Genomic DNA, 25,622 nt, shown 5'->3' on the forward strand with positions numbered 1-25,622 from the left:
ACCAGAGCCTGCAGCTTCTCAGGGAAGCAGGGAAATCCAACCCTCACCTGCGATTCCACGGCAGCTGGAGCCCCCCGAGCCCCTCCCCAACAAACACCTTCATTTTCTCCAAAGCTTCGCCTCTCCACAGGCTGGGGGCACTTCCCACCATCCTCCCAGGGCTCCATCCCACTTCTCCAAGGTCCATTTGCAGCTTTGTCCCCCTCAGCCCCGTGTCCCTCGAGCCAGGGCTGGAGGGAGGCTGAGAGAGTCACATTTCCCCAAGAAATTCCGGGAAAAGCACTCCTGCTTTTAATGAGAAGACTTTTTCCCCCCCTTTGCTCTCTTCCATAGCCAAGCTAATAAAAATGGAAAGCAGTAAGAAATTCCAGCAGAAGGGAGGTGTGGGGGAGGAGCAAAGGGAAGACACCACTCATTTAAACCTATCCTAAACAGAAGATAATTAGCCACATATATCCCAGAAAGAATGGCAACAGTATATGCAATTATTTGGAATGCACACTTTAAGAGCATTTGCCAAAAATGCCTGTTTTTATTAAAAAGGAATGGTTTCACAAAGGCCCAACTGTAAGAAAGGTTGTAATTTGCCCAAATAAAACTTAATTTGATCCATGAAATAGCTGTGGTTTATTGTGTAATATATGTGCTATGTGTTTTAATTTAATAGAATCCAATATAATTGTGAGCCAGTTGAGTTTCAGAGCAATTTTGGGTTGTTCCCACAGTGTGCAGAGCACAGATGCCACTTTGTGCATCGCACCAGCACATCCATAAATCAGGAATATAGGAAGGATTATCCACAAAGCAGCAAGTAATGCTTCATCACACTCCAGACAGAAAATGAGACCTTTTCAGGGAAGCAAAAGGAGTTATTTACAGGAAATATCTCGGGATGCTCTGCACTCAGCCAGCTCCTGGATGCAGTTCTGGGGTATCAGCCATGGACCCCGCTGCAGTGCCCCCAGCCCAGGTGAGGGGAGATGAGGTGAATCCTTGTTTTTGCTCTCTAGGAAGGTGGTGGTCCTTGCTGGCCGCTGGTGAGAGCAGGTCTGTGCTGTCCCAGCAGGGACACACGGAGGGGAAGGCACCAGGCTCTCTCCTCTCCCATCTCCTCACAAAGCTGAGCCTAAACCAGCCAGGGAGCAGCAGATCGGCCACCAGCCTCTCTCCCAAGCCCCAGGCCATGCCCTGCAGCAGGACCCACAGCCCTGTCCCCACAGCCAGCTCCATTTACCTGCATGAGACATTTTGTCCTGGTGTTTGTCAGGGAAAACCCCACAGCCCTCACAGCTCCAGCCCAGCAGCACCTGGGCAGCTGTTAAAGCTCTTCCTCCACCTCAGCCCCACCCTGGAGGAGGCAGAGCCCGAGCCTGGAGCACCCAGAGGTTTGGGAAGCACAGGTTGATGTGTGAGCAGCTCTGCTGAAAGCATTAACCCACATCCCAAAGAGCTGGAGACCTTCCACACACACACAGCCCGAGGAGCCGAGCACCATCACCCCCCAAACCAAACCAAACCTCCAGCTCCTTCCTCTGCTCCAACAGGGATCTCTGTCTGAGCCCTGAACGTGAATTCCAGCTCTGAATTACACATTGAACAAACCCCTCTGCTTTTACTGTGGAGATAAAGCCTTGAGAAGGAGGATTATGGCCCAAGGACCAGCAGCCCCCATCAAACTGTGGCCAAACCTGTGCCACAAAGGGCTCTCAGCATCTCTTTCTAAGAAGAGCTGACAGTGGATGAATTTAGCAATAATTTCTTTTCCATTCTGGCTGGTGAAAAGCATTTCTCAGTCAGCAGCAATGGAAGTGGAGGACTGGGATGATGAATGTCTGCTCACAGGAGGAGCAGCAGCCTCTGGGACCCCCCAGCCCAGCAGTTTTAAAATCCATTACTGCTAAATGAAGAGGATCTTGTCAAATAAACACACTCCACACACCAAAGGGCTCGGGTCCAACACCAGAATTACTAATTGAGGACTTGCCCTGGAGTGGACTCGGGGTACACCCACAACACCAGGAGAATCCAGCTGGGGCCTCCACCAAAGCCCTGGCACTCACAGAATTGTCCAGCGGGTTTCAGTGCCTCAACAGCAGCTCTGAACAGCTCCCTCTGTCCCACAGATGATCCACGAGGAGCCAGGGGAGTCACAGCACCCATCCCAGGCTCTGATGTGGGAGGCAGCCCGAGGGCCTGGGGCAGCTCCACCTGAGGAGTCCCTGCCTTGGAGGGGTGACAGGACCGGCTGGAGCCCAGCTGAGGCACCAAACCCACCCAGCAGCCCTGTCCTGCAGCCCTGTCCTGCAGCCAATCCTGCAGCCAATCCTGCAGCCAATCCTGCAGCCAATCCACCGCCTCTCACACGGTCCCCGATAATCCAGAGCAGCTCTGGGGTCAGTGCCTGGCTGGGGCCCTTCAGCACAAGGACAGAGCTGGATTTGCTCAGGGATTCGCTGCCCTGGCACTAAGGAACAGCAGAAGCAGCTCCCCGAGCTCAGTGTGACCCCTGTGTGCAGCACAGCTGCTGCTCCAGCACTGATACAGAGAAAAAACACCTCATTTCCCCACTGCACTGCCCAAAACATCCCCCCCCAAAACCCCCTGGTGATTTGTAACCACAGGGGTGACCCAGCAGCCTCCTCAGGACAAAGCTGAGCCAGCTCCAGCTCCAAGGGAGCCACACAAACCCCACAGCAGCACCAGGAGCTCAGTCCAAGCACAGCCCCCTCCTGCCCAGGAGGTTCTGTAATGCCCACCCTTAAACTGCTGGAACACCACACAGACCTTACAGGAACAGGGATCTTCAATTCCCACCCTTAAACTGCTGGAACACCACGCAGACCTTACAGGAACAAGGAATGTGCCACTTACCTCTGGAGCTGGGAGACCCCAATTCCTGCAGGAAGGAGGACAAACCCCACTGGGAGAAGCTCAGGAGACCACTCAGAAAAGAGTGAGGGTGTGCCCATCCTGCTTTTATAGGGGCTGGGGCAAAGAGCAGCAGCTGTTGGTGCTGTACAGCTGAATCCCATCAGCTCCTTCATCAAACCCAACCATGCCCAGCTGCTCCTGCAAACCTGGCAGGGAATTAACTCCTCTTTCCCCCTGGAAGTGCCCTCCACCCACGGCCACCACCCCAAGGTGACAATTCCCAGCTCCCACAGGGATGCAGGGGATGCACAAGGCAGGCTCCAGCTGAGCTCTGAGAGGGTCCAGTGTGGAGCTCAATAGCTTTGAAGTCCTAAAGCTCCTTGAAAGAGTTCTAAGTTTCAATGATTAGAAGGTATTAAAGGGGCAAAATGAGACAGAAAAGGATACTTGATGTCTTATTTCATTGCCTCACCATAAAATCCTTTTTTATTCCCTTTAAAGCCCCGCTGTCAACTGAAATAAAACTCCAGATTTATTCCTGGGGAAGTGCATGAGTAATGAAAAAAAGAGAATTAAGCACCATCAGTGGATTGCACAAGGGAAAGCCCAGAGTTAACCCTCAAATCTGTCCTTGGTGCTTTTTTGTCCAAAACCTGGATGAAGTGGGTAGAAAGTGGAAAAAGGTGGCACTGCTGCACAAGAGCAGAGAGCAAAGGTGTGAATGTGGTGATGGGAAATGCTGGAAAAAAGGAAAGGAAACAGGGAAAACAACTTTTGCTGGTGTTTCCCAGGTAAACTGAGGACAGTATTAGGAGAAATCTCTTTAAAAAGCCCCCGGAACATAAAAATGGCCTCTTGATGGACGGTGTGAAAGCGATACAGAGAGGGAGGTGGGTGGTTTGGCAGGACCCACCAAACCTAAGCCAAAGGGATAAAAAAACCCCTGCAAAGCTCTTTGAAAGCTGCTTTAAATGAGACTGACATGTTTCGACACCGTTCCCTAAGAGTGGCTGTAACACAAACAAAAATTGATGATGTCAAGTATTAATACTGATGCTGCAGGAATTCAACCAATGTGGTCCCAATTAAACATCAAATATGGTTATAATTTGAAAAATGACTGCTGGAATGTCATTGCGACATTCCCTGCTTGGATCCCACCCAGGTTTCTGTGCTTCCCTGTGGGATGCAGCCCTCACCATCCTCCATCCCTGGAAGTGTCTGAGGCCGGGTTGGACACGGGGCTTGGAGCACAATGGGATGGTGGAAGGTGTGAAACAAGATGAGATCTCAGCTCTCCTCCAACCCAAACCATTCCAGGATTCCACAATTCTGTGATTCCCCACCCTCACTCATGGCTGTGGCAGGAACATCAGGTCCAGGTGCCAAAATGCAGGAGGACATGCAGGAAGGCTTCTGAGGAGCAAAGTTAGGCCCTATTTAATTCTTTGAGGTCTCATTGCATCTTTTTCTCTGCAAAAATGATGGTGACAAAAACATCCTCTGCAACCTCAAAAGCTTCCCAGTCCCTGGGCTCCAGAGGCTGGGATTTTATGGGAATCAAAGGCACAGGGACTTGCAACAGAACTCTAGAGGACTTGGCAGAGCTACTCCCTGGCAATAAATAACTTCCCTGACCACGCAAAGCCCGTGTCCAACCTGCCCCTGCCAGGCCCGGCACAAGTCAGAGCAAAATCATCCTGATTTTATCCAGGATTTCCAGGGAGAGTAAATCAGCTGAGACAGGCACATCTGACCAGGACATTTTTTTGGCTGCAGCTGCTCCTCAGAGTAAATATATTCTTCCCAAAAACTCCTGGATCATTTATTGCCTGGATGACAGAGTGGGAGATCTACAGGACAAAGGTGCTCACGACTCCTCCGAGGCACTGGAGACATTCCCGAAATCCAGGCCATGCTCCAATGGAGGATCCACCCAACCATGAGCTGTCTCCGTTTGTTTCTCAACCATCAAACACGTCCAGGACGTGCAGGGCTCACTGACAGCCCCTGGGTAAAGCCAAAAATCCAAACTGCTCCTGCTGGGCAGCTTTGTGGCCATGGAATAATCTGCTTTTCTCCAAGACCCACTGATGAAGATTAATGAGCACAAATGTGGATGTGCACCCTCATCCTCACCATGAGCTCAGACAGCCCTGAGTGAGAAGAGCTACAGATCTTGCTCTCATCTGCTCCCAGAGCTCCCTGGCCTCTCACCCTCCTCTAGGAACCAGCTGCAGCCTTCCAGCTCATTCATTACTGCTGCCAACTTCAGCTGGGGGGGGGAAGAAAAAAGACAAATCCCCCCCCATAATGCGAATACTTTATTATCAATGAGTGACTGGTATTAGCTTTTTGTCTGGGTATTAATAATATTTTAAAAAACCATACATCAAAATTAGGGCTTTCTCCTATTTTTGCTGTATAATTTTTGTTTGGTTTTTTTTTTTTTTTTAAAAATCTGTATTGAAAGAATTATATAAGCCAAAGTGCATTTTCTGTTTTTTGTCCATATACACATTGCACCATACATAAATAATTACATTGTAAAAATGACTCCATAATTACAAGTATAATATATATTTTCATATAATATATAAAACTTTATATTAAATCTAGGTAGATGATATTTGGGATAGTCTGTGTCTTTTTTTTTTTTTTTTTTTTTCTTTTTTTCATTTTTTTAAACTTTTTGTGTGTGTGTGTGTTTTGTTGTTGTTTTCCTTTCGCCAGAGGCGTTATCGGTTGTTGCTGAGTAAGATCTCCAGCCAACAAGGACACGACGTGATGAACTGTCTGGAGTAACACGGCCCCCAGCCCTTGGCGAAGCTGATCCGGACGCTGTTGGGGTCGTAGGGCCCGTCTGCATAATCCAGCTCGGCCGTGTGCTGCAGCAGGCAGGACCTCTCGTAGTCAAACACCTTGATGGAGTAGCCCGGCATCACCTTGCGCACGATCAGAGTCCTACAGTTGGGGATGTCCAGTGTCGGGGAGTTGACGAAGATGGGATGCTCGCTGCGGTTGTAGGCCCACACCCCGTCCGGTTCCTTGCTCAGTAAAATCCCGTAGCCGATTTTACTTCGAGTCCTTCTCACAGTCTCGCTCCTGTTGTCCAGGTTTAGCTGTCCGAGGCAGAAGCCGTTTCCTTGAGGTAGGTCGTAGAAGATACTGACAGACTGTTCGTACACTGTGTAGAGGCGGCCCACGCGCGTCCGGTGCTCCCAGTAGGCCACGTTGCACCAATGGCTCCTCTTCACGGCATCGGGCGACGTGCTGGCATCTGTGGGGAGAGAGAGGGAGTCAGGAGTGCTGGGATCACCTGGGAAACCACAGGCATGGGGGCTGGGAAACAGCTGCTCCCACCCATCAGCTTTGCTCAGTGAGAACTTGAGCTTGTGCTCAGCCCAACCCTTGTGTTCAACTCAAACTTCACGGTCAACCCAAAGATGGTGCTCAACCCAAAACTGGTGCTCAACCCAAAACTGGTGCTCAACCCAAAACTGGTGCTCAACCCAAAACTGGTGCTCAACCCAAAACTGGTGCTCAACCCAAAGATGATGCTCAACACAAAACTTGTGTTCAACCTAAAGATGCTGCTCAACACAAAACTTGTGTTCAACCTAAAGATGCTGCTCAACACAAAACTTGTGTTCAACCCAAAGATGGTGTTCAATGCAAAACTTGTGTTCTACACAAATTTCGTGCTCTTCTCAAAATCTGTGTTCCACCCAAAGACGGTGCTCAGTCCAAAACCTTTGTTCAATGCAAAGTTCACACTCAACCTAAAACTTGTGTTCAAGCCAAAACTGGAATTTAAGCCAAAGTTCATACTCAACCTAAAATTTCTGTTCAACACAAACTCCATCTTCAGCCCCATATTAGTGCTCAACCCAAACTTGTATTTAACCCAAAATTCGTGTTCACCTCAGAAGTTTAACCCAAAGTTTGTGCTCAACCCAAAATACATGCTCAACCCAAAGTCCATCTTCAACCCAAAGCTTGTGCTCAACCCAAATCCTTTCAAATGCCACCAAGAGTGGTGGCTCAAGCCCAGTGGAGATCCCACAGGACGCTCACCATCTCCCATGAGCTCAGCACATCTCCCTCTCTCCAATTTAATGCCCAACCCTGCGGCTGGGCCCGTGTGTCCTCAGGATATTTGAGTTCCTCCCACCGGAGCCGGTACGGACGCTGTCCCAGTATCTTGAGCCTGCTCCCCAGCACTGCTCTGCTCCTGCAACCCCACTTCCCGAGCCCAACTTGTGCTGAGTGACCCCAGGGGATGTCCAGGACGTGTCTGGATGAGTGACCCACAGGGTGTCTCCTCTGCAATATTCTCTGTCAGCGACGCTGATGTTCCCACGGGGAACATGAAATCTGAGGAAGTGTTTCATGCCAAGGGGGAGTAGCTGCTAGGAACTATACATGTCCTTCTAAAAACCCATTGGAACTCTCTCCAGACAATGAGAAATGTCTCTTCTTTCTAGGAATTACATTCAGGGAAGACAGGAGGGATGCAGGCTGCCAGAAATCTGTTTCATCTATGATGCCTCCACAATTTATGATGTCTCCAGAAGGAAGGCAGGAAAAGAAGGAGCCCCAAAGAGGGCGAATTAACCACTTGCTGAACATCATTCCTGCTCCTACCACACCGGTTAACAGAAAACCACCGTGGAATTTCCAGCAAGGAGCTCTGCTCCGAGCCAGCCGCGCTCCGTGGCCGGCATTAAGCTCCCTGACAATCCCTCACGTGCCCGCGGCCTGCTGACCCCGGTGCCTCCGTGCCATCACGTCCCATTAACTCACCCACGGGGTGATGCCATTATTTTGCTCCAGAGCCCCCATTGACACACCGGATTTCAGGCACAGCCCTCCCAGCCCCGCTTCTTTTCAGGCTCAAATTACCCCGGAGGGGACCGGGCTCCCCTCCCCATTAACCAGCTTTGAATTAAGCGGCTTTGTTGGACTTTAACTGGAGCTGTAACTATACAAATTTGAGGGGAGGGCCACGGGGGAGGAATGCTCATCAGCCTGAAGCAGCCCCTTCACCCACCACAGGTCACATTTCTGGGGGGACCATGTCAGTCTGCTCCCCTTCACCCACCACAGGTCACATTTCTGAGGACACCATCTCAGTCCATCCTCCCACCATCAAGAGGAACAACTTCCACTAAACCAGGGTGTTCATCCATCTTCCACGGCATCCAGTTTCCACAGTTGTTTTTCCCCTGGGACATCCTACAGATGCTCCCATTGCCTTCCCAAAGCTCTCCCCAAATTCTGAGCTTTGCTGTTGCCCCACTCAAGTGATCTGGGGGCTACAGACCAGCTCAGGGCCTTTCATGTGCCGGGGCTGGAGGCTGGTAGCAATTACTGAGCTCTGCATCTGTTTAACCTCCCAACCTCCTCAAAGCCCTCTATACCCATTAGCTATGTTGGTTTTGTTATTACATTTTTGAGAAATTACTGCTCAGCCCCTGCATTTCCCTTACAGATTAAGGATGGGACAACTTCAAACCTCCGGTGTCCCCAGCAGCTCTATTTATCAGCAATAAACATTTAAATAGGAGTTTCTCATGGTTTATTGTGAATTGATATACAAGGGGGGAAGTGAAGTAGGAGGAAAACAGTGCCCATCCTACAAAAATATTTTGCTGGAGGTGTCAACACCCGTGGTGCCATCTCTGCTTTCCAGGAACTGGGAAATATCTAAGCAAAATCATCCATGAAAACAGGAGAAGGGCTTTTCACATGCGTCTGAAACAGCTTTATTAAAAGCACTTCCTTGCATCTTATGGCAGGAACTTCCCTCCATCCATCCATGAATGCATCCCCCTGCTCCTCATCCCTGTGATGCCACAGCTCCAGCCTGGCACTGCCAGCTCACAGCACTCCTGGAGATGTCCTGTGCTCCTTCAAACACACAAGGACGTGAGTTTCAGGTGGCTGCACCTCAAGAAGTGAGAAGTTTCCTCTCAACCCACTTCTTTTGGCCAGGGGAGAGGAAAGTCTTTAGAATCCAAAACACAAAAAAGCCCCAGGGAAATAAACCCGTGGCAGGGGACAGCTCAAGGCTCATCTGGGCAGCCCCTGCCCGCAGGAAGCTGTCGCAGGCTCCTCTCCCTCCTTTTATCTCCCAGTGCACTCAACCAATTCCTGCAAAGATGAACTCATCCCGCAGCCCTGACATAAAACAAGCACTTCAGCAAGCCCCCAAACCAGGGGGGCCTGTGCTGTGTCTCATCCCCTGCCAAGTATTAGTTTCGCCTCCAGCTATTAGCCACTACCACTCTGCAGAGAGCAGGGGCGGCCGGCGCACCACCTCCTCCTCCTCTGCCTTTTAAATAAATATTCCACTTTTCCCTCCTCTTTTTTTCCGTGCTGCCCTTTATGCACAGACAAGAAAATCCACATTTTGTTCTGTTTTCTCCCCCCTCTCTCCCACTTCTGCTGGAACAGAGGCGGGCTTGTTAGCGTTCTTTTTGAAGAAAGGAAAATATTTGAGTCCCACAGTGGTACAGGAGGGGTTTTTAACAACTATCATTGTAGGCAGCTACAACTTGTAGCAGCTCCAGAGGGGCTGGCGTCAGGGCTATCTCCTCCATCAAAGCCACCTTCATCCATCAGATGGAGGGGCTGAAACTCTGCCTCGTGTTTACTCCTTCCTCCGCGGCAGCACATCCCAAAGTGAATTCAAACAATTAGAGATAAAGAAATAAGATAGGAGAATCAAACCCAGAATTTAAAGGGAAAAGGCTCCTGCGTGGCTCAGGCAAAAGTAAGCTGGGTCTGGGAATAAATGCAGAGAGCAAACATTATAAATCCTCCCGGCGTTCGCAGCACTGCTGCTGCTGTCGCTCCCTGCAGAGTGTGGAGGTAAAGAAAATAACTTGAGGTTTGAGACTATTTGTGATTTGACAGTGTTTTATGCCAGTAAAGTTCAAAGAAGTGCTTTAAAAGAGAAAAGAAAGATGCTTTTTTCCAAAACAAAACGCTGCACAGTCCCACTGCTTGATGTTGCACTTAAAAGCAGCATGGAAAACATGGGCAGATCATGAAACACATGAAATAAATGTCTCTGATTCACATTTGGCTTTTCCAAAGCCACCAAACCTCCTCTCAGCAGGTCAAACACCCCCTAAATGCATGGCTGCAAGGAAGAGCTTCTCACAACACATTTAAGAGGTGCCCATAGGGAAGACCACGCAGATGAAGAATCACTGCACTCCCCAGATGTGACAGGGACTTTGAATGCACATCTGGGCAACCTGGAAATGAAGCAGGATATTCAGAAGTCCCCATTTCCATGTCCTTCCCCCCTGCACCCCCTGTGTCACAGGGCAGCCTCACACTCCACTGGCCATGGAGCTCAGTTATAGCCTCCCTCAACATCTTTCCATTCACTTTTATTCCACTTTTGGACTATCAGACACATGCTCAGTCATTTTCCTCCCCTCTGCCACAGCACAGATCTGTATTTACGCTGCCCAACACACAGGAGCAGGGAGGCAGGAAGGTCACAGCCATACACAGGTCAGTGTGAACAAGGTCCAGATAAAAAGCCCAGCACAAAGAACACACACATTTCCCCAAAATCTATTAACAGTTCACTGGGGAGCCATTAGCTAAAATAATTCCCCATTAATACCCCTAGAAACAAGCACCAGGGTAAGGAAGGGGTTAAAACTTTCCACAGCAGAAATGGAATTTTTATGGCCCCACAAAAAAAAAAAAAAAGGGAAAAAAAAAAAAGAAATTAATTGTCAATCTGCCCCAGCAAAGCTCACAACCATTTTCTTTAAGCCAATATACTTAAAATACCTCTGCCTTACAAGTTTCAGCTGGAATGCATCACTGTGCCCCCCCAGAGCCCCCCTGCCACCAGCACCAACCCCAGCACGGCCCCTTGGGCTGGGGAGAGGCTGAGAGTTGTCCCCAGCACGGGGGGCCCCTCTGGGGACACAAACCAGCCACCTCCTGCCTGGCCAGCCTCACTGGGGCTGGGGTGGCACTCTGAGGGCACCTCGGAGGGGTTGGTGAGCCCCATCCTGACCCCACTGCCTGTATTTAGGGCAACATCCTCAAGCCAGCTGGGAACAGACACAGGGGGCTGGGCTGGAGCTCCTCCATGTGAAAATCCAGGTGAGGACAGGACAGTTCAGTCCCTTCCCAAAGCCCTCCTCGGATTCTCCAGGGAAGCAGGACGCTGCTGTTACGGCAGGACAGTGGGTTCCTGAGGGGAGAAGGCAGGTGGGTGCAAGCAGCAGGATGGGCAGCCCTGGTTTTCCTCCTGGACATTCTCCTTAAAGCCCAGCATCAACAGAGGATCCTTCCTTGTCCCAGCTTTCACCAAGGAAAGCTTCTCCCTGGTTCACTGAGGCCCCGAAGAGCGGTCACCAGCCGATGGCCAAGGCCAGCCGTGGGACAGCCAGCTGGGCCTCCCCTGGGCTCTCTCCCACTCTGCTTTACTCCACTGAATTAAGGACTCAGCCCAGCTCCTATCCCAGCTATATAACAAGAATTTTTGATTTTATGTTGTCATTAATCCGGTGTCACTGCAGGGTCCCATCTCCTCCACCCTCCCCAGGCACGTTCCTCGTGCTGGATGTGGCTCTTGGGCAGCCATGGACACTGGTCCAGCTCCTTTATCCCAAAAAACCATGGAAAAACAGCTGAGAAGAGCCCTCCCTACCACCACATCCACCATCCTCTTCCAGCCTTCCCCTCAGAGCAGAGCTCTGCTGCTCCCCAGCCTCCTCTGCCAGCAGATTTAATTTGTTAACCCGGGAGATGATTAACTCCGAGGAACACTTGCGCTGGGTTAATTAATTAAATTAGTTCAAAAAAAAAGGGACTGACGAGCACCAGAGCCCGTGCAAGAGGTGTGTGGAGAGGCCTGGGGGGAAAGGGGGACATTTCCATGGCAGCCCAAGAAACAAAAGCAACACAGGACAAGGAGCCAATGCCAAGAATGAGGATGAAAACAATTTTCTCTGCATAAAAGAAACCACTCTGCAAAATCATCAGCTCATGCTAATTTTTTTTTCTATCCTTCAAAGCAAAACACATGCCATGTTTAGTTCTGCCCGGAAATTTGGAAGTCATCATCAGTTAGCTTATTTTCAAGCTAAACTCAAGGAGTTTGCTTCTAATGGACCTTCCCTGGCCATTAAATCCAAAGTCCAGAACATGAATTTAAGGTATTCTAGCAGGGCTTTTCCCCCCAGCTCCTCTGTTTTAGAAAGGACTTTTCAGCCAGGGGTGAAAACTGGAAAAACCCAGCTCGGGTATTTTTCACTGACATTTTTATGTGTTCCTTCTGAAAGCCAAAGTTTTCAGAGATTTAGGTGATGTTTTTAAAATGTTTTTTGAGTCCAACAGTCTCCATTAACCTCAGTTTGTCTTGCTCAGAGCTTTCAGGCACAATCCATGGCTTTTGCAGCTCCTGGGCCGTGCAGGTACCTGTGTTACACCTGGCACGTCCGAGGGAACACAACGATGTAAACACAGCTTCAAAAGGAGCCCTGAACATCACAGCCCACCTTGGCTGCCACTTCTGAAAGCATCAGACCTGTCATCAACCACAGCCTGGCTGGGACTTCTTCCCTCTTGGAAACCAGCCCTGGATAAAGCCAAACCCAGCAAAATCCTGGGGTCCTGCTTGGCATCTCCACGAGCATCCACCCCTGTGCCCCAAGCAGCTGGAGAAGGTGGAGAAAAACGAGCTGGTGAAAAGCACCAGCAAAAAGGGGAAAGGTTGGGGAAGGGAAAATCACTATTTGATTTTCTGTAAAATGGAGTAAAAATGAGCTGGTGAAAAACACCAACAAAAAGGGGAAATGTTGGGGAAGGGAAAATTGCTATTTGATTTTCTGTAAAATCCGGAGGTTTGATGAAAGTCTTCCGAGCGTTGGCTGGTTGGGATTGGCTTTTTCTTCTGCCTGCTCCTGGCGAGGCACCAGCTCCACTCACAGGGGAGAAGGTTTGTTCCCAAGTGCCCTCTGCAGCAGGGTGAGGGAAGCCAGGACAAAAATGGGGGAAAAAACCCCCCTTTTCTTCCACTTCTACTCGCACATTTTCACGTCCTCCACCCAACCATGTGTGCAATCCCTTTTTTGTTCCCCCAGAGCCTGAAAAACGCCGAGAATCTGGGAGAAATCACCCCATAAATCAGCAGATGGCAGAATTCCCTTCCAGCCACAGCTCTGATGTCCAAGGCTCCTTTCCCCACGCCGCTCCCGCCTGGCCCCGCGCCCGCTGTTCATCAATCCGGGGGCTGCGATCCCAGCCACACCAACCACATCCCAGTGGGATGGGCACGGACTGGGATGGCCAAATGGGATCTCCTGGGCTCTCATCCACCTTTGGAAGCCGTTCTGGCTTGGCAGAGCAGCTGTAGGTGCTGTCAGAATCCCCTCGGGGAGCGGGATAATCCGCCCAGCGGCCGGAGCATCCCGCGGCGGGGCCGAGGCTCTGGGAAATGGGATAAATATAAATAATCATAGTTTTCGCTCCCAGAGAAGTTTCGGCTGAGCGCTTCAAAGCCTTTTAAAAGCAGAAACTAATTAGTAGGTCCCTCAGAAGAGAAACAGGAATAACACCCCTTCCCGCCTCCATCGCGCCGCTCGGGAAGAGCACGTTGGGCGCTGGAGCCGAGCCTGGGAATGTCCTCAGCGGAGGGGGACGGGCCAGAGGCTCTGGCTGCACCAAACCAAACCCTGCTGGTTCACACCAGCACTACCCCTGAGTCATTAACGCTGGAGAAGACCTCCCAGGAAGGGGTTTCTGCCAGGGTGGAGGGGGCACTGAGGAGCTGGAGCTGGTTTTGAAGCCAGAGGACGAGCTGGTGAGGATGTCATGAAGGGGCTGCAGAGATGCTGCTTGAGCCTCCTCATTTTCCAGGCTTCTTAACAATATCAGGGTGTCCCTGGCAGCAGCAGGACCACTGACCCAGCGCTGGCTGCTTTCCATATCCAGCTGTTGGATAATCCGTGAGCACTGAGCTCCTCCAAACCAGGAAAGCTGTCCTGCAAAGGCCAGGCAGCCCATCACCACCTCCTTGCACAGCCCAACCCCAAATTACAGCTCAGCTCCCTCCAGGAACAACCCAAAGGTACCATTTCCAGAGGAGAATGCTCAGCTTCCCCTTCATGAGGTTTCCTTCAGAAAATCCTCTTCCCAAAACACCAGGAAAACAGGAACTTTGGGCTTCAGAGCTCACACAGCACACAGGACCCTGAGCAGGCTCGTGGCTGCAGCAGTTTTTAGTTTCCTAGCCAGAAAGGAGTGGAGCTGCCTCCCTGGGAGGAAAAGCAAAGCAACACCAAACAAAACACCACCATCAGTATTTGGAGAGCCATCCAGCCATTCCCTCTGGAGCAAAAGCCTCTCTCCCTGCTCTCACAGCTCCATGGGATTTACTCCTGGCAGTGAGCTGATGGCTTCCAGGGGTGATGTGAGGAGCAGCAAATCCCTGATTTCTCAGCAGCCACAGCAGCACCTTCGAGGGGACAGAGCATCTGTCGGTTCCATGCCAACACCACTGCGAGTACCAGGGACTGAGAAAGCTTTAGGAAACCATCTCTGACCTGGAAAATGACCTGTGACGGTGGAGGCTCCCTGAGAGGGCCACAGGCAACAGCCCAACAAATATTTTTCTCCATACTCTGGGAATGAGCTGCTTTGCTCCTCCTTGGTCGTGCCTGGCAGACACGAGACCTCAGCTTGGGAACTCCGGCTTTCAACCCAACCCTGTGCCAGAGGGTTCATCCCAGACCCCAGACAGGCTGTGGGTCCTCTACTCCAACCCAATCCTCTCTCCAAAAGGGCTCCAGCTGAAATCTCACCTCATCTGATAATTCTCCCCCAGCCACCCCAAAAAAAGGCGCTTTTTTCCAGCACGGTGTCAGTGCCCTCACATATATGGGAAGCAGACAGGGGCTGAGAGTGGAATGGGAATTCAGGCTTTGTTCTCCCTGGCCAGAGCCCAAGATCCTGCTCCTGATAAAGCTCTCCCGAGCCTCTCTGTCTGCGCAGGCACCTCGAGAGCGGAGCCACGGCTCCGGGGCTGCCACCGCGTGTCACAGCGCCCACGGCTCCTGCAAGTCCTCGCTCATGGCGGATTTGCCGGAGTTTTACAGGGAATTAAAGGATTTTGGGTGGCCTGTGCAAGGAAACAAATCCCTGCGGTGTGCTGGCCAACCTGGTCACGCCGAAAGGCTAAAGCTGTGCGGGGAGCTCAGGGGATCCTGTGTGATGAGAGGGATTGGGGTGAGCAGCCCTGGGAAGGGCCTGGAGCAGGAATCCCGCCAGGGAGAGGTGGAAAGGAGCACAGGGATGGCTCCTACAAGGTGCCCAGGGCAGCGTGGGCACCCACACACGCCAGATTTTCCGATAGCTGCTCCGTGTAGTGGTGTGTAAACATCTGCTGGGGCCGGCCCGGCCCTCGCTCCACTCACAACCGCTCGTGGCCAGCATCCACGGGCTCTTACTCCCACTTCAAGCAAAGACTAAACAATGACTTCAGCAACTCGGGAGTGAAGCCCCAGGGCTGGTCCCTCACATCCACAGTGGAGGCAGCGAGGATGCCGTGCTGGCACCTCCTGCAAAGCAGGAGGATCTGCCCCTGAGCCATTCGTGTGCCAAGGAGGGGCCCTTCTTCTGGAAAACCCACAAATCAGAAAATGCACAGAGCACCCATTTCTGCTAAACCTGGGACAAGATCATCCCCCAAGATCAAACACATCTTAGAATTGTACAATTGTTACAGCTGTAACTCTAAAATCATTGACTCCAGCCGTCACATTTTGATACTCCCTGGAACGGTGCTGTAAAGCCTATTAAAGTGCAGATAAACAGCAAGAAAATGGGTGTGAAGCAGGGGTGGGGGGTGAAAATCAATGTATTTGCATGAAACCCACAACACTGAAGAGCATTCCTGCAGCCCAGAGAGGCAGCAACACAGGTCTCCAACCTTCAGTGTCATCTCCCAGACCAAATTCCTCACGCTGTATTTGCCCGTGGAGACTGGAGGTGACTCACACCAATTACCCTCCCTGGCCAAGAAGGACTTGTTTTCATTTCTACAAACCACAGTTTCTTTTTTTTTTTTTTTAAAAAAAGAGGGGGGGAAATAGGAAAATGCCAAAATACACAGAGAACTCCATGGAATACATCCGGCCCTGCTGCACTAATACGAATCCCAGACAGCTCCAGCTTCGCTTGGGATATTCTAGGAGAAAAGGATTAATGAGTTATCACAGAATGGTTTGGGTTGGAAGGGACCTTTAAGCTCATCCCATTTCACCCCTGCCATGGCAGGGACACCTCCCACCATCCCAGGCTGCTCCAAGCCCTGTCCAACCTGACCTTGGGCACTTCCAGGGATCCAGGGGCAGCCACAGCTGGGAAATCTGTGCCAGGGCCTTCCCACCCTCAAGAATTTCTCCCCAAGATCCCATCTTGGGCAGTGGGAAGCAATTGCCTGTGTCCTGTCCCTCCCTGCTGTGAGTTATAGCTTGGACACAGCCAGTGGAACAAGTTCTCTTCTTTCCTGGGAGTTGAATTTTCGAGGTAAAAAAATAACATTTTCAGGATTGGTCTGTGTGGCTGCAGCTCCTGCACGAGCTGTTTTGGGGCTGAAAGCAAAGGCTGAACTCAGAAACTGCAAAAGCAGCACCAAATAAATGACCTTGCCATGGAGAGGGAAAGGGGAAGGAGAGGAAGGGGAGCAGGTCGGGCTCTCTCTACATCAAGGCCAGGGAGATTAAGGGAGCACGTGAAGGCATCCTCAGGGATAATGAGTTCAACACTGGAGGAGAAATATCAGATTCCTCCCCTCCCTCCAGGGAAATCCATCCTAAAAAATAAAGTAAGGAGAACTGGGGGAAACACCAGGCATTACACATTAAAAAGACAGCTTGTCACCAGCCTAAACCAGACCCACTTTTTTTTTTTCCTCATTCCATATATATCACACATATAAAGAATCCATATGGATGTAGAGGATCCCTCTGCAAAACCCCTGAAGAATAACTGGGGTGTAAAACCAGGGTCAGATACTTTTCCAGAAATACACTCACAAAAGCTCCAATGAGCAACACAAATTCCTGCTTTGGGTAATTTTTGTCCATTATTGCAGCTTTTCACACGGTTTCTGATGGGGCTGTGGATGATGTGGAAGCCTCATCGTTCAACCCCACTCTTACACGGTACAAACAGATATTGGTGTTATAAACTCTACAGAGTTCTGCACTAGAAATCTTTAAATTGTTAAAAATAGGAAAGAAACTGCACAGTTCACATATTTTATAAAGCTGGGTTAAATCAACATCTGCAAAAAATATCCCCGTTAAACGAAATAGCAGGATTTCATTAAGTAAATTGCAAGTTGGCAAAAATTCTGAAAGAAAGGGAAAAAGCCACAGCCAGCCCTGTAATTTAAACCTTATTTTAACTGTGACAGCATGGCTGTGAGAGGCTGCATTTCCAAAGGAAAAAAAGAAAGTGAAGTTTAAAAAAAGTACCTGTTCCCCTTGTACCTCACCTCGGTGTCTGCAGTTGTTACTCAAAGTTGTTTTTCCACAGGGAGATGAAGAGGGAGCAGGACACGTTCCCACCTCTGCATCCTCCGTGTCACATCTACCAACCCTGGAAAATTCTGGATATTCCACCACAGGAGCACCTGGATGCTGGTGGGTGAGGGTGTCCATAAATAAATCCCTCAGAGCCCAGAGGGCTCAGGGACACCCCAGCGAGGCTGCAGCCCCCGTTCCACCCCTTTCCCTGGAAAATGAGCAGCTGAAATCCGGGATGAGACTGAGAATCAGCTCCGTGTGGCTGACACTTCATCGCTTGGTGTGTTTTAAACACATCCTGCTCCTCTGCAGCCACCCCATCCCCTCTGTGGGTGCCATGGAACTGGGCTCCTGCCTTGTGTATCCCACAGAGATCCCTGAAAGCGCAGGATGTGTGCAGTGCTGGCCCTGGGGAGCCCCTCTGGGAAGCTTTAGGCGGTTTTTGGGTGTTTTTGCCCAAAAGGAAGGTGCAGCTTTGGGGCAGAGCTGAGCCCTGGGGCAGGCAGGGAGTTTCCAGGTGCTTTTCCCAACCCTCTGAGAGCTTTCCCTGCCCGGGGTGACTCAGGCAGGCTGGGCTGGGCTGCGTGGGGAAGCTGAGCTCTTCCCACAGCCCCGGCCAAGGGCCCCGCAGGAGCCATCCCTGCGGGAGCGGGGACAGGGATGGACACCCCGAGGGCACCACTCCGGGGCCACCTCCTCCAGGACAACACCCAGCACTCGGAACCTGAGCTCCACAACTGCAGGAACTCCAATTTCCCACCCAAAAGCTCTGCCTGTCCCAGGGGAATCACCTGGAAGCAGCACTCTGGGATCAGTAAAACCCCCCCATCTGGCACATACTGCATCTGTTTGCTTTGAGAAGAATTGCAAAACCTCAAAACAAAACGTGAAAAGAGCAGCTCTGATCTGCAAACTTGGAGCAGAAGAGGAGCCCTCTCACAAAAAGGCCAATTATTTGCTTACAAGGTTTTGGCTTCGCTGTTTTTCCTGGCACTTACGCCACAGGAGTTATTTTGAAGGGCTGTTTGCTTCAGGAGGAGCCGAGCAAACAGCGATCCCATTTCCTTTCGGATCTAAACATCCGTCTGCCGTGCGAGCGGGAGGAAAAAACCCAACCCCGAGTGCCTCAGGAAGCACAAGGAAAGGGGAGGTGGGTGCTGGTGGGGAGGGGAGCACAGCACCCACCCCCTGCCATCCAAGGGGGTCCCCATTCCCTGCTGGCCTGAAATGAGAGGGAATGGCCACCCAAGGGGTCTGGGATGCTTCTCCTTGGAGCAGACCAAGCAAAGGAGCAGTGGCTGGACCCTCCCACCTTCCTCAGCACATCCCTGGGGGCTGGACTTGATGCTCTTCACAGGTCCCTTCCCACCCAAACCAGTCCAGGATGGCACTCTTACAGTGGGATGGAGCAGCTCCCGAGGGGGGAACTCCAGGGAATTTCACAGCCTGGTGCTGGATGAAGCAAGAAATAAAAACTGCACGGGCCCCTCGTAGTTCCCTGGAGATGCAGCATTGCTGGAGCCATGCAAAAAGAAATTTGGGAGCAGAAGAAAGGTGGTGCTGCTGGGGGAAGAGCAAGGCAAAGAAGGTCATGGAGATGCTGGAGCAATTCCAGGAGGCCACAGAGATGCTCCAAGGGAGCCCCTCTGCTCTGGAGCCGGGCTGGGAGAGCTGGGAATGTTCCCCTGGAGAAGGGAAGGATCCAGGGAGAGCTGGGAATGTTCACCTGGAGAAGGGAAGGATCCAGGGAGAGCTGGGAATGTTCCCCTGGAGAAGGGAAGGATCCAGGGAGAGCTGGGAATGTTCCCCTGGAGAAGGGAAGGATCCAGGGAGAGCTGGGAATGTTCCCCTGGAGAAGGGAAGGATCCAGGGAATCCTCAGAGCCCCTTGCAGGGCCTGAAGGGGCTCCAGGAGAGCTGGAGAGGGATTTGGGATAAGGGATGGAGGGACAGGACACAGGGAGTGGCTCCCACTGCCAGAGGGCAGGGATAAGTGGGATACTGAGGAGGAATCCTCCCTGCCACGCTTTCCACCCTTCAGTGAGCAAAGGGCCAGCTCACCGGCGTCTTCCTAAATTTCCTGACTTTTGAGGATACAAGCCAGGTCATTAACATTATTTATAGGTTCCTGTGTATGAGTTTCCATTTGTTTGCCTGCTTAAAAACCAGTTAGGTGGAAAAAAAAAAAGCAATTCCTGGAGGTCAGTTAAAAACCCCCTCATGTCCGTGGGTCTGATGGACCCAAAGGATCAGCAGCTCCTTTCGAGGCATAACTGTTTCCTTAAATGCTTATTGTGTAAATATTTAAGCTACTTTATAAAACTTTTACAATGTACTTAGGAAGCATAAATCTCCCCAGCGGAGCACGGCAGGCCCCGGCAGCGCACGCTCAGGCGGCTCTGGGAACACAAACAGGGACATTTCCAATGCTAATGCTGCACCCAAGGGGCCCTGAGGTCACAATCTCAGGAAAATCATTACTAATCCCCTCGGCTCACCCCAAAAGGGAGCGTGGTTACGTGCTCTGAGTCATTGCTGCGGGGTGACTTCGGTGGGGCTGCTCCTGAAAACAATCAGGTATTGATGGTTAGTGGGTGGTGGTGTGCATGGGGCCCTGAGGTTTTTCCTCTTCAAAGCACAGCTCTTACACTCAGATTATGTAATTCAAAAACAATCCACTGATGCTCATCCGTTTTCAGAATGAAATGTTTTGGTTTTTTTTTTTAAGTCAAGTCCAACTGGTCAGAGCCCAATCCTGCATCCCTCACCAGTCCAGACTGCAACCAAACCAGCGCCACCCACCCATCCCAGCCTCTCTCCTGCTGCTTTTTGGGGAGAGGAACTTCCCAGAGGTGAAAATTCCCTGACTGACACATCTGTATCCAGGCTGGTTTCCACAGGGAAACTGAGCTTGGACACAAGCTCCAATTCTTCAAATAAATGAGACCTTATTTAACCCAGAAAATAACAAATTCCCTAAAACAGCTTCTCTGCTGTAATTCAGGTGTGTTTGAGGCAACAGCAACAAAAGCAATCAGGGAAGAACTGGAAGATTATTCCCTCTGCAAAGCACAGCTTGCTGTTGTATATGATGAAGTACATAGAAAGTCTGGAAAAAACTTGGAAGGGAGTTCAAACACTGATGTTTTAAAGATGAAAGCGTGTCCTTCGATTAAATGTTTAAATAAAAGTTTTCTGGTACTAAATCATTTAAACATTTCCACATTCCTCACATTTCTAGAAGCGCCCTTGGCTTTTATTTATTGTCATAACCCAGTGCCCTCAGCAAGCCACCAGGGCCACTTGAGGCAACCTGCTTTCCAAAGGGAAAGTTCTTTCAGGATGGTAAAAAAATCAGGAAGAACAGAGGAGCCCGAGTCTTATTCTCCACCCCCCATTTATTCTCCAACCCCCATCATATTTTCCTCTTTTTTTACAAGCAAATCTCCCATGCTGCACACGAGCACAGCCAGCTTCTGCTCCAAATATTGACCAGAAATTCAAAGTAACTCCACTGACTTCACTGGTTGTATTTAGACAGCTGAAAATCAACAGAAATTGGCCTGGGTGTTCAAATTATCTTTTTTAGCAGCTCCTGGGCTGTTCCAGGGTGCTGTCAGTGACAAAGTCAGAATTGCTCATGGGGACACAAAGCATGGCAGTGCCTCAAACAGCCCCAAGAAGAGGAAAACCTCAAGTCCTTGAGCTTTTTGAGAAGGTACAACTCATGCAACCAGCAAGCCCAACGCTCCAGCCCAGCAATGCAAGGAAACTCTGACCTGGCCTCTCCCAGCTCTGCCACAAAGCTTCGAGGAACTGCAGAGAGGTCCAGGATAAATGGGGATAAACCTGCCATCAGTCAATTAAGAGTGGAAATGCTGGAGAAGTTTTTACTGTAGGACAATGCAGCAGTAGCAGAGGAATGAAAATGTGAATTTCACCCAAGGCAGAGCTCGATAAACACAACGTGGTTTCCAAAGCCAGAAGATAACTGGGCTCGGTCACCCAGCACGCTGTTGCCGACCCTGATGTCCTTATTTCCTTGTAAATCCATCATTAAGGAACAAAAACAACAGCCCAGGCTGGAGGGGACATTCATGAGTCCCAATTCCTGCTCGCTGCTCCGGGATCCCTGATGGTTCCATCCCTGCTGCTCTCCACTGAACCTCTCCCCAGGAGCTCCCAGGGCTGTTTGGTTAACACGGCCCAGGATAAAACTCCCTATTTATTTTGGCACCGTTCACTCTGAAGGCCCTAAAACCCAAATAAAGTCCGTTCCCCTCTGTGTGCATCCCCAGCTATTGACACTGCTCGGGACCCATTTGCAAATCCAAACAAACGCGCGTTGTGTAATGGGGCTGGAAAAACAATCAGGAAGGGGCTGGGGGTGTGCTCGCAGGTTCCTGCGGGGAGGAAGGGCTGGAAGGGGCGGCAGCACAGGCCAAGATTACAAGAAATTCAGCTTTTACTCTGATAATAACAGGGGCTATTTTCTGCCCATGACATCACGCTCCCAACCCGCCACGAAGCGGCGGAGATGGTGCTGGTGGAAGTCACGGAGGACTTTGCTGGTTGTTCCAGTGGCCAACATCCTACAGTTCCCTCTTTGAAAACAGACTTTTTTTTTTTTTTTCCCTTTTCAAGTGCCTCACAACCACCCAAATCCTCTATCTCTGCTGGCTCAGGATAAATCACAGCATCCCAAATCCATGGGAACAAGCTCAGACTTTCCCACCTGCACTCCCCCACTAGGGAATGATGGGGGCACAACTTATCTGCACTGTTTTAGCCCTGTTCTGCAGAGAGAAGATAAACTGTGCCCTTCAGCTGTCTCTCTCTCCCTGCTGGATGTAGGTTAAATATCTAAAAAAACCATCTCAGACATGGACATCTGTATTAATCTGAGATTAAGTGCTACCCAAACACCATCAAGATGGTCCAAAACATTGTTAGGTCTTTAATCACGTGCAAAAGCAACATCTGACAAAGGGAATTCAAATCTTAAGGGTAATGTGTCACTGCCTGGATGACTGTGGATAGGAAATGGAGCTGGAAATGGATTGTGAGAATAAATACATTGCTGTATTCTACCTGCAGACACAGAATTGATGTGTCAGTGTCAGCATTAAGCTACACCTAGATAACTGAAGGATATTGGGGCTGGAAAAGCACAATGCTGTGGTGTGGAGAACAGGGTGAAGTTAAAACTCTTGTTCACGAGCCCATTATTTCAGAATGAATGTTAAACCAAGTTAAAACCAAGAGCTGCCACAAACTTCTCCTGCAGTTTGAAGGACTCTGGGATGGCCCAACCCAGAGCCCCATCCCAGCCACCACAGGGGCTCTGCTCAGCACAAAAAGGGTCTCCTTTCAGTGCAATGGAGAAGGCAGAGCAACAACTCTATTTTAGCCCTGTTGCTATGAAATGTCTACAAAAATAAGCCCTGCTCGTGCCCTCCCTTAGGCACATCCCTGTCCCAGCCAGAGCCAAACTCACCTGGTTTCAGGTTTCCTGACAAACCCCGAAACATAAATACATCCCTAATTCTGCTGGGGAAGCTGAGCCAAGTTTCTGGCAGGGCTGTGCTTGGGATTGAAGCAAGGGGGGAAAAAAACCACAGCGGTTTAGACCCAAAACCAAGGCTCCCCCCCCCCTCCAACTTGGCAGCTCCCACTGGTTTTTATTTTGACTGAAAACTCAGGGCTCCAACACCCTGCTTGGGGAAGTGGGATTTTCAGAGCCCTGCAGGACACCCAGCTCCCTGCCTGACACTGGGCATATCTCGATGGAAATGTGCTGCAGCTCTCCAGTGCAGTGATGAGGAAATCCCAGCTTTCAATGCAGCAGAAACCCCAAAACACGGGAGGCTGTTCCTAAACCCTCCCTGCAAATCCCATCCATGCCCAGAGCCCGGCACTTGGAGGGCTGCACACACAAATATAGCTGCAGGCACCTTTCCGAGGGCTGCAGAGGCGAGTTTCAAAGCAGGATGTTTGGCTGAGCTGCTCTTCCCTCAAATAAACACCCACGACCTCACTCAAACGGAGAGGCACCGCTCTGGGAGCCCTGGAGTGGCTGCATTTCCAAACAGACAGCCTTGATTTCCCTCCCCTGGCTCTGGGAGTGCCACCAGGCTGGGTGGCACCTGGGGAGGGGAGCGATGGTCACAGCTCTCCAAGGGCCACACTGGAATTCTGGCACGTGTAGGGAAGTGTTTTCTCATCCCCCCTTTCCCACTGAGCCGCTGGGTTGAGTTAGTCAGAAAAACCCTGTTTTGGAAGCTCTGAAACGCTGAATTGGTGAGAATTTCTTTCTGCATCAGAGCTCAGGGAATGAATCCAAGGTATCCAAGCTGATGCTCCCAGTCTGGGAGTGGATCTGCATTCAACACTCCCTGTTGCCTTTTGGAGACCACCAAATCTCCAGTGTGTACATCTGCACCACTCCCAGCAGGAGCCACGGGCTCATCCCTGTGCCACCACTAAATCCAGGATAAAGACACAGCACACTTTGGAAAAACATCTCTGCTGCCTGCTCTTCATACACCCTACACACTTCTTGAGTTTATCCATGTGACACAAGCATTAAGCACAACTTTAAAGGAGAAATAAGGAATAAAAGCTCTGAGATAAGCCTGTGCTGTTTCCCTCAGGTGGCTGCACTCACCCAGGCACTGGAGAAATGCTCCTAAATCAACTTGTGCTCACCCTTACCACTCTCCTGGGGCACTGAAGGCTGGATGTGAGCAGTTTGGTACTTACTGCAGCTGGCACGTGGGAGCTGGTAATGCCTGAACCACTTTCATTCACTTGCCTGTCTTGGAAGCATCCCCTGAACCCCTGAAACCTTCCTGGGTGTTTGAACAGGCTGCAAAACGCGACTCCAAATCCCAGCGGATGCTTCCTGTGCTCAACACACACCAAACACTTGGCCCCAGGGACGTGCACCGAGGCAGCCTGACCCACAGAGGAGCTAGAGAAACAAATAAAGCCGTGTTTTAACAACCTCTAACCCAAGCAAGGCCGTGCTGGGATGGCTGGAGGTGGCTGGGATGTGGTGGGGAGCCGGGACTCCGCGTGGCACATCCCAAATCCGAGTGGCTCCCGGCGCCCCACCCCATGGGCACACCGGCGATGCTCCGAGGTGGGACGGCTCCAAAGCCAGCCCCAAATCCCAGGGGTACAAACAGCATTGAGAGAGGACAGAGCCAGGAGGAAAAGCATTCTGGAGGCTGGGGGAGAGCCAGGCAGCCACGACCCGCACGGTGCCAACTTCGCCCTGGCCCGGCCCCGCCGCGAGGGGAAGCGGCTTTGGAAGGCAGCTGGTTCTCATTGAGAGCCTCTGCAGCCTGCAGGGAAGGGCAGAGCGAGGAGGAGGAGGGGCCAGAGGATCGGGATTAAAATAATATTGTGTCGAAATCTCAATGAGAGGGAGAAAAAGGGGAAGAGGAGAGAAACGAGCGCTTTCTTTCCGCAAGGCAGCCCCAGGCTGATCTGGGATTATCTGCTGGCTCTCAGCAAAGTTCTGGTGCTGGATGGTTTGTCCTCGTTTCAACCTGGATTGATCCTGTTGCACACAGCCAGCCTGGGCAGCTCCTGCCCTCCGGCACACCCGACGCTCCCACGCGTGGACAATGCTCACAGAAACCTTCCCCAGCCCTGCCTGGCACTGAGAGCCCCTCTCTGGGGCAGCCCAGGGCTCTGGGAGCTGACAGCCCTGCAGCCCTTCCATTAGCACCTTCTATTTTATGGGTTTTTCCCCCCGTTTCCGTCTTCTAAAGGCATCAGTTCCAAATCCCGCTGGGATGTGCCTGGATACACCAGGCTGGAGAGGAAAGGGTTCCTGCCCCACTCCAACAAAACCTGTGTGGTGACAGACCTGGTCTAAATCTGCCAAAATCCAGGATGTGAGACAGGTTCTCTCATTTTCCCTTCTGAGCTTCTATTTCTTTGGGGAAAAAAAAATAGATTTCAAGCCAAGAATCAGCAAAATTCACAATATTGTTTTTACTGTTTACCTTTTTTTGAGTACTAGCTATGCTCCAACTGAACCTCTTGTGTTTGGCTTCTCACTGATAAGATCCCAGCTGAATTTTTTGGGACCAGCTACCCCTACTTCTCCAAATTCACACAGCTTTCCTCTCCCCCAGTGGAGAGGACCATTCTTGGCGCTGTA

At 50.9% G+C, this 25,622-nt stretch overlaps 1 protein-coding gene across 3 annotated transcripts in view; it reads right to left on the reverse strand.

The window, feature by feature from the left end:
* The window catches only part of SMAD6 (SMAD family member 6), a 107,678-nt gene that overhangs the window by 65,000 nt on the left and 17,056 nt on the right, over window positions 1-25,622 (reverse strand). For 2 of the 3 annotated variants that reach the window (XR_015773945.1, XR_015773944.1), the window contains exon 4: window positions 2,872-6,151. Coding sequence is in view for 1 of the 3 variants with exons in the window: in XM_088063112.1 (XP_087919238.1) it covers window positions 5,610-6,151 (542 nt within the window). In the remaining 2 variants the exon portion in view is untranslated. Of the gene's footprint in view, window positions 1-466; window positions 6,152-25,622 lie in introns of those variants that run through there. The other variant, XM_088063112.1, reaches the window with a different exon arrangement.

The sequence above is a fragment of the Pseudopodoces humilis genome, chromosome 16 (genome assembly GCF_049639895.1).
Source record: "Pseudopodoces humilis isolate 2021_Gansu_Grassland_sample_001 chromosome 16, ASM4963989v1, whole genome shotgun sequence".
Lineage (NCBI taxonomy): Eukaryota > Metazoa > Chordata > Aves > Passeriformes > Paridae > Pseudopodoces > Pseudopodoces humilis.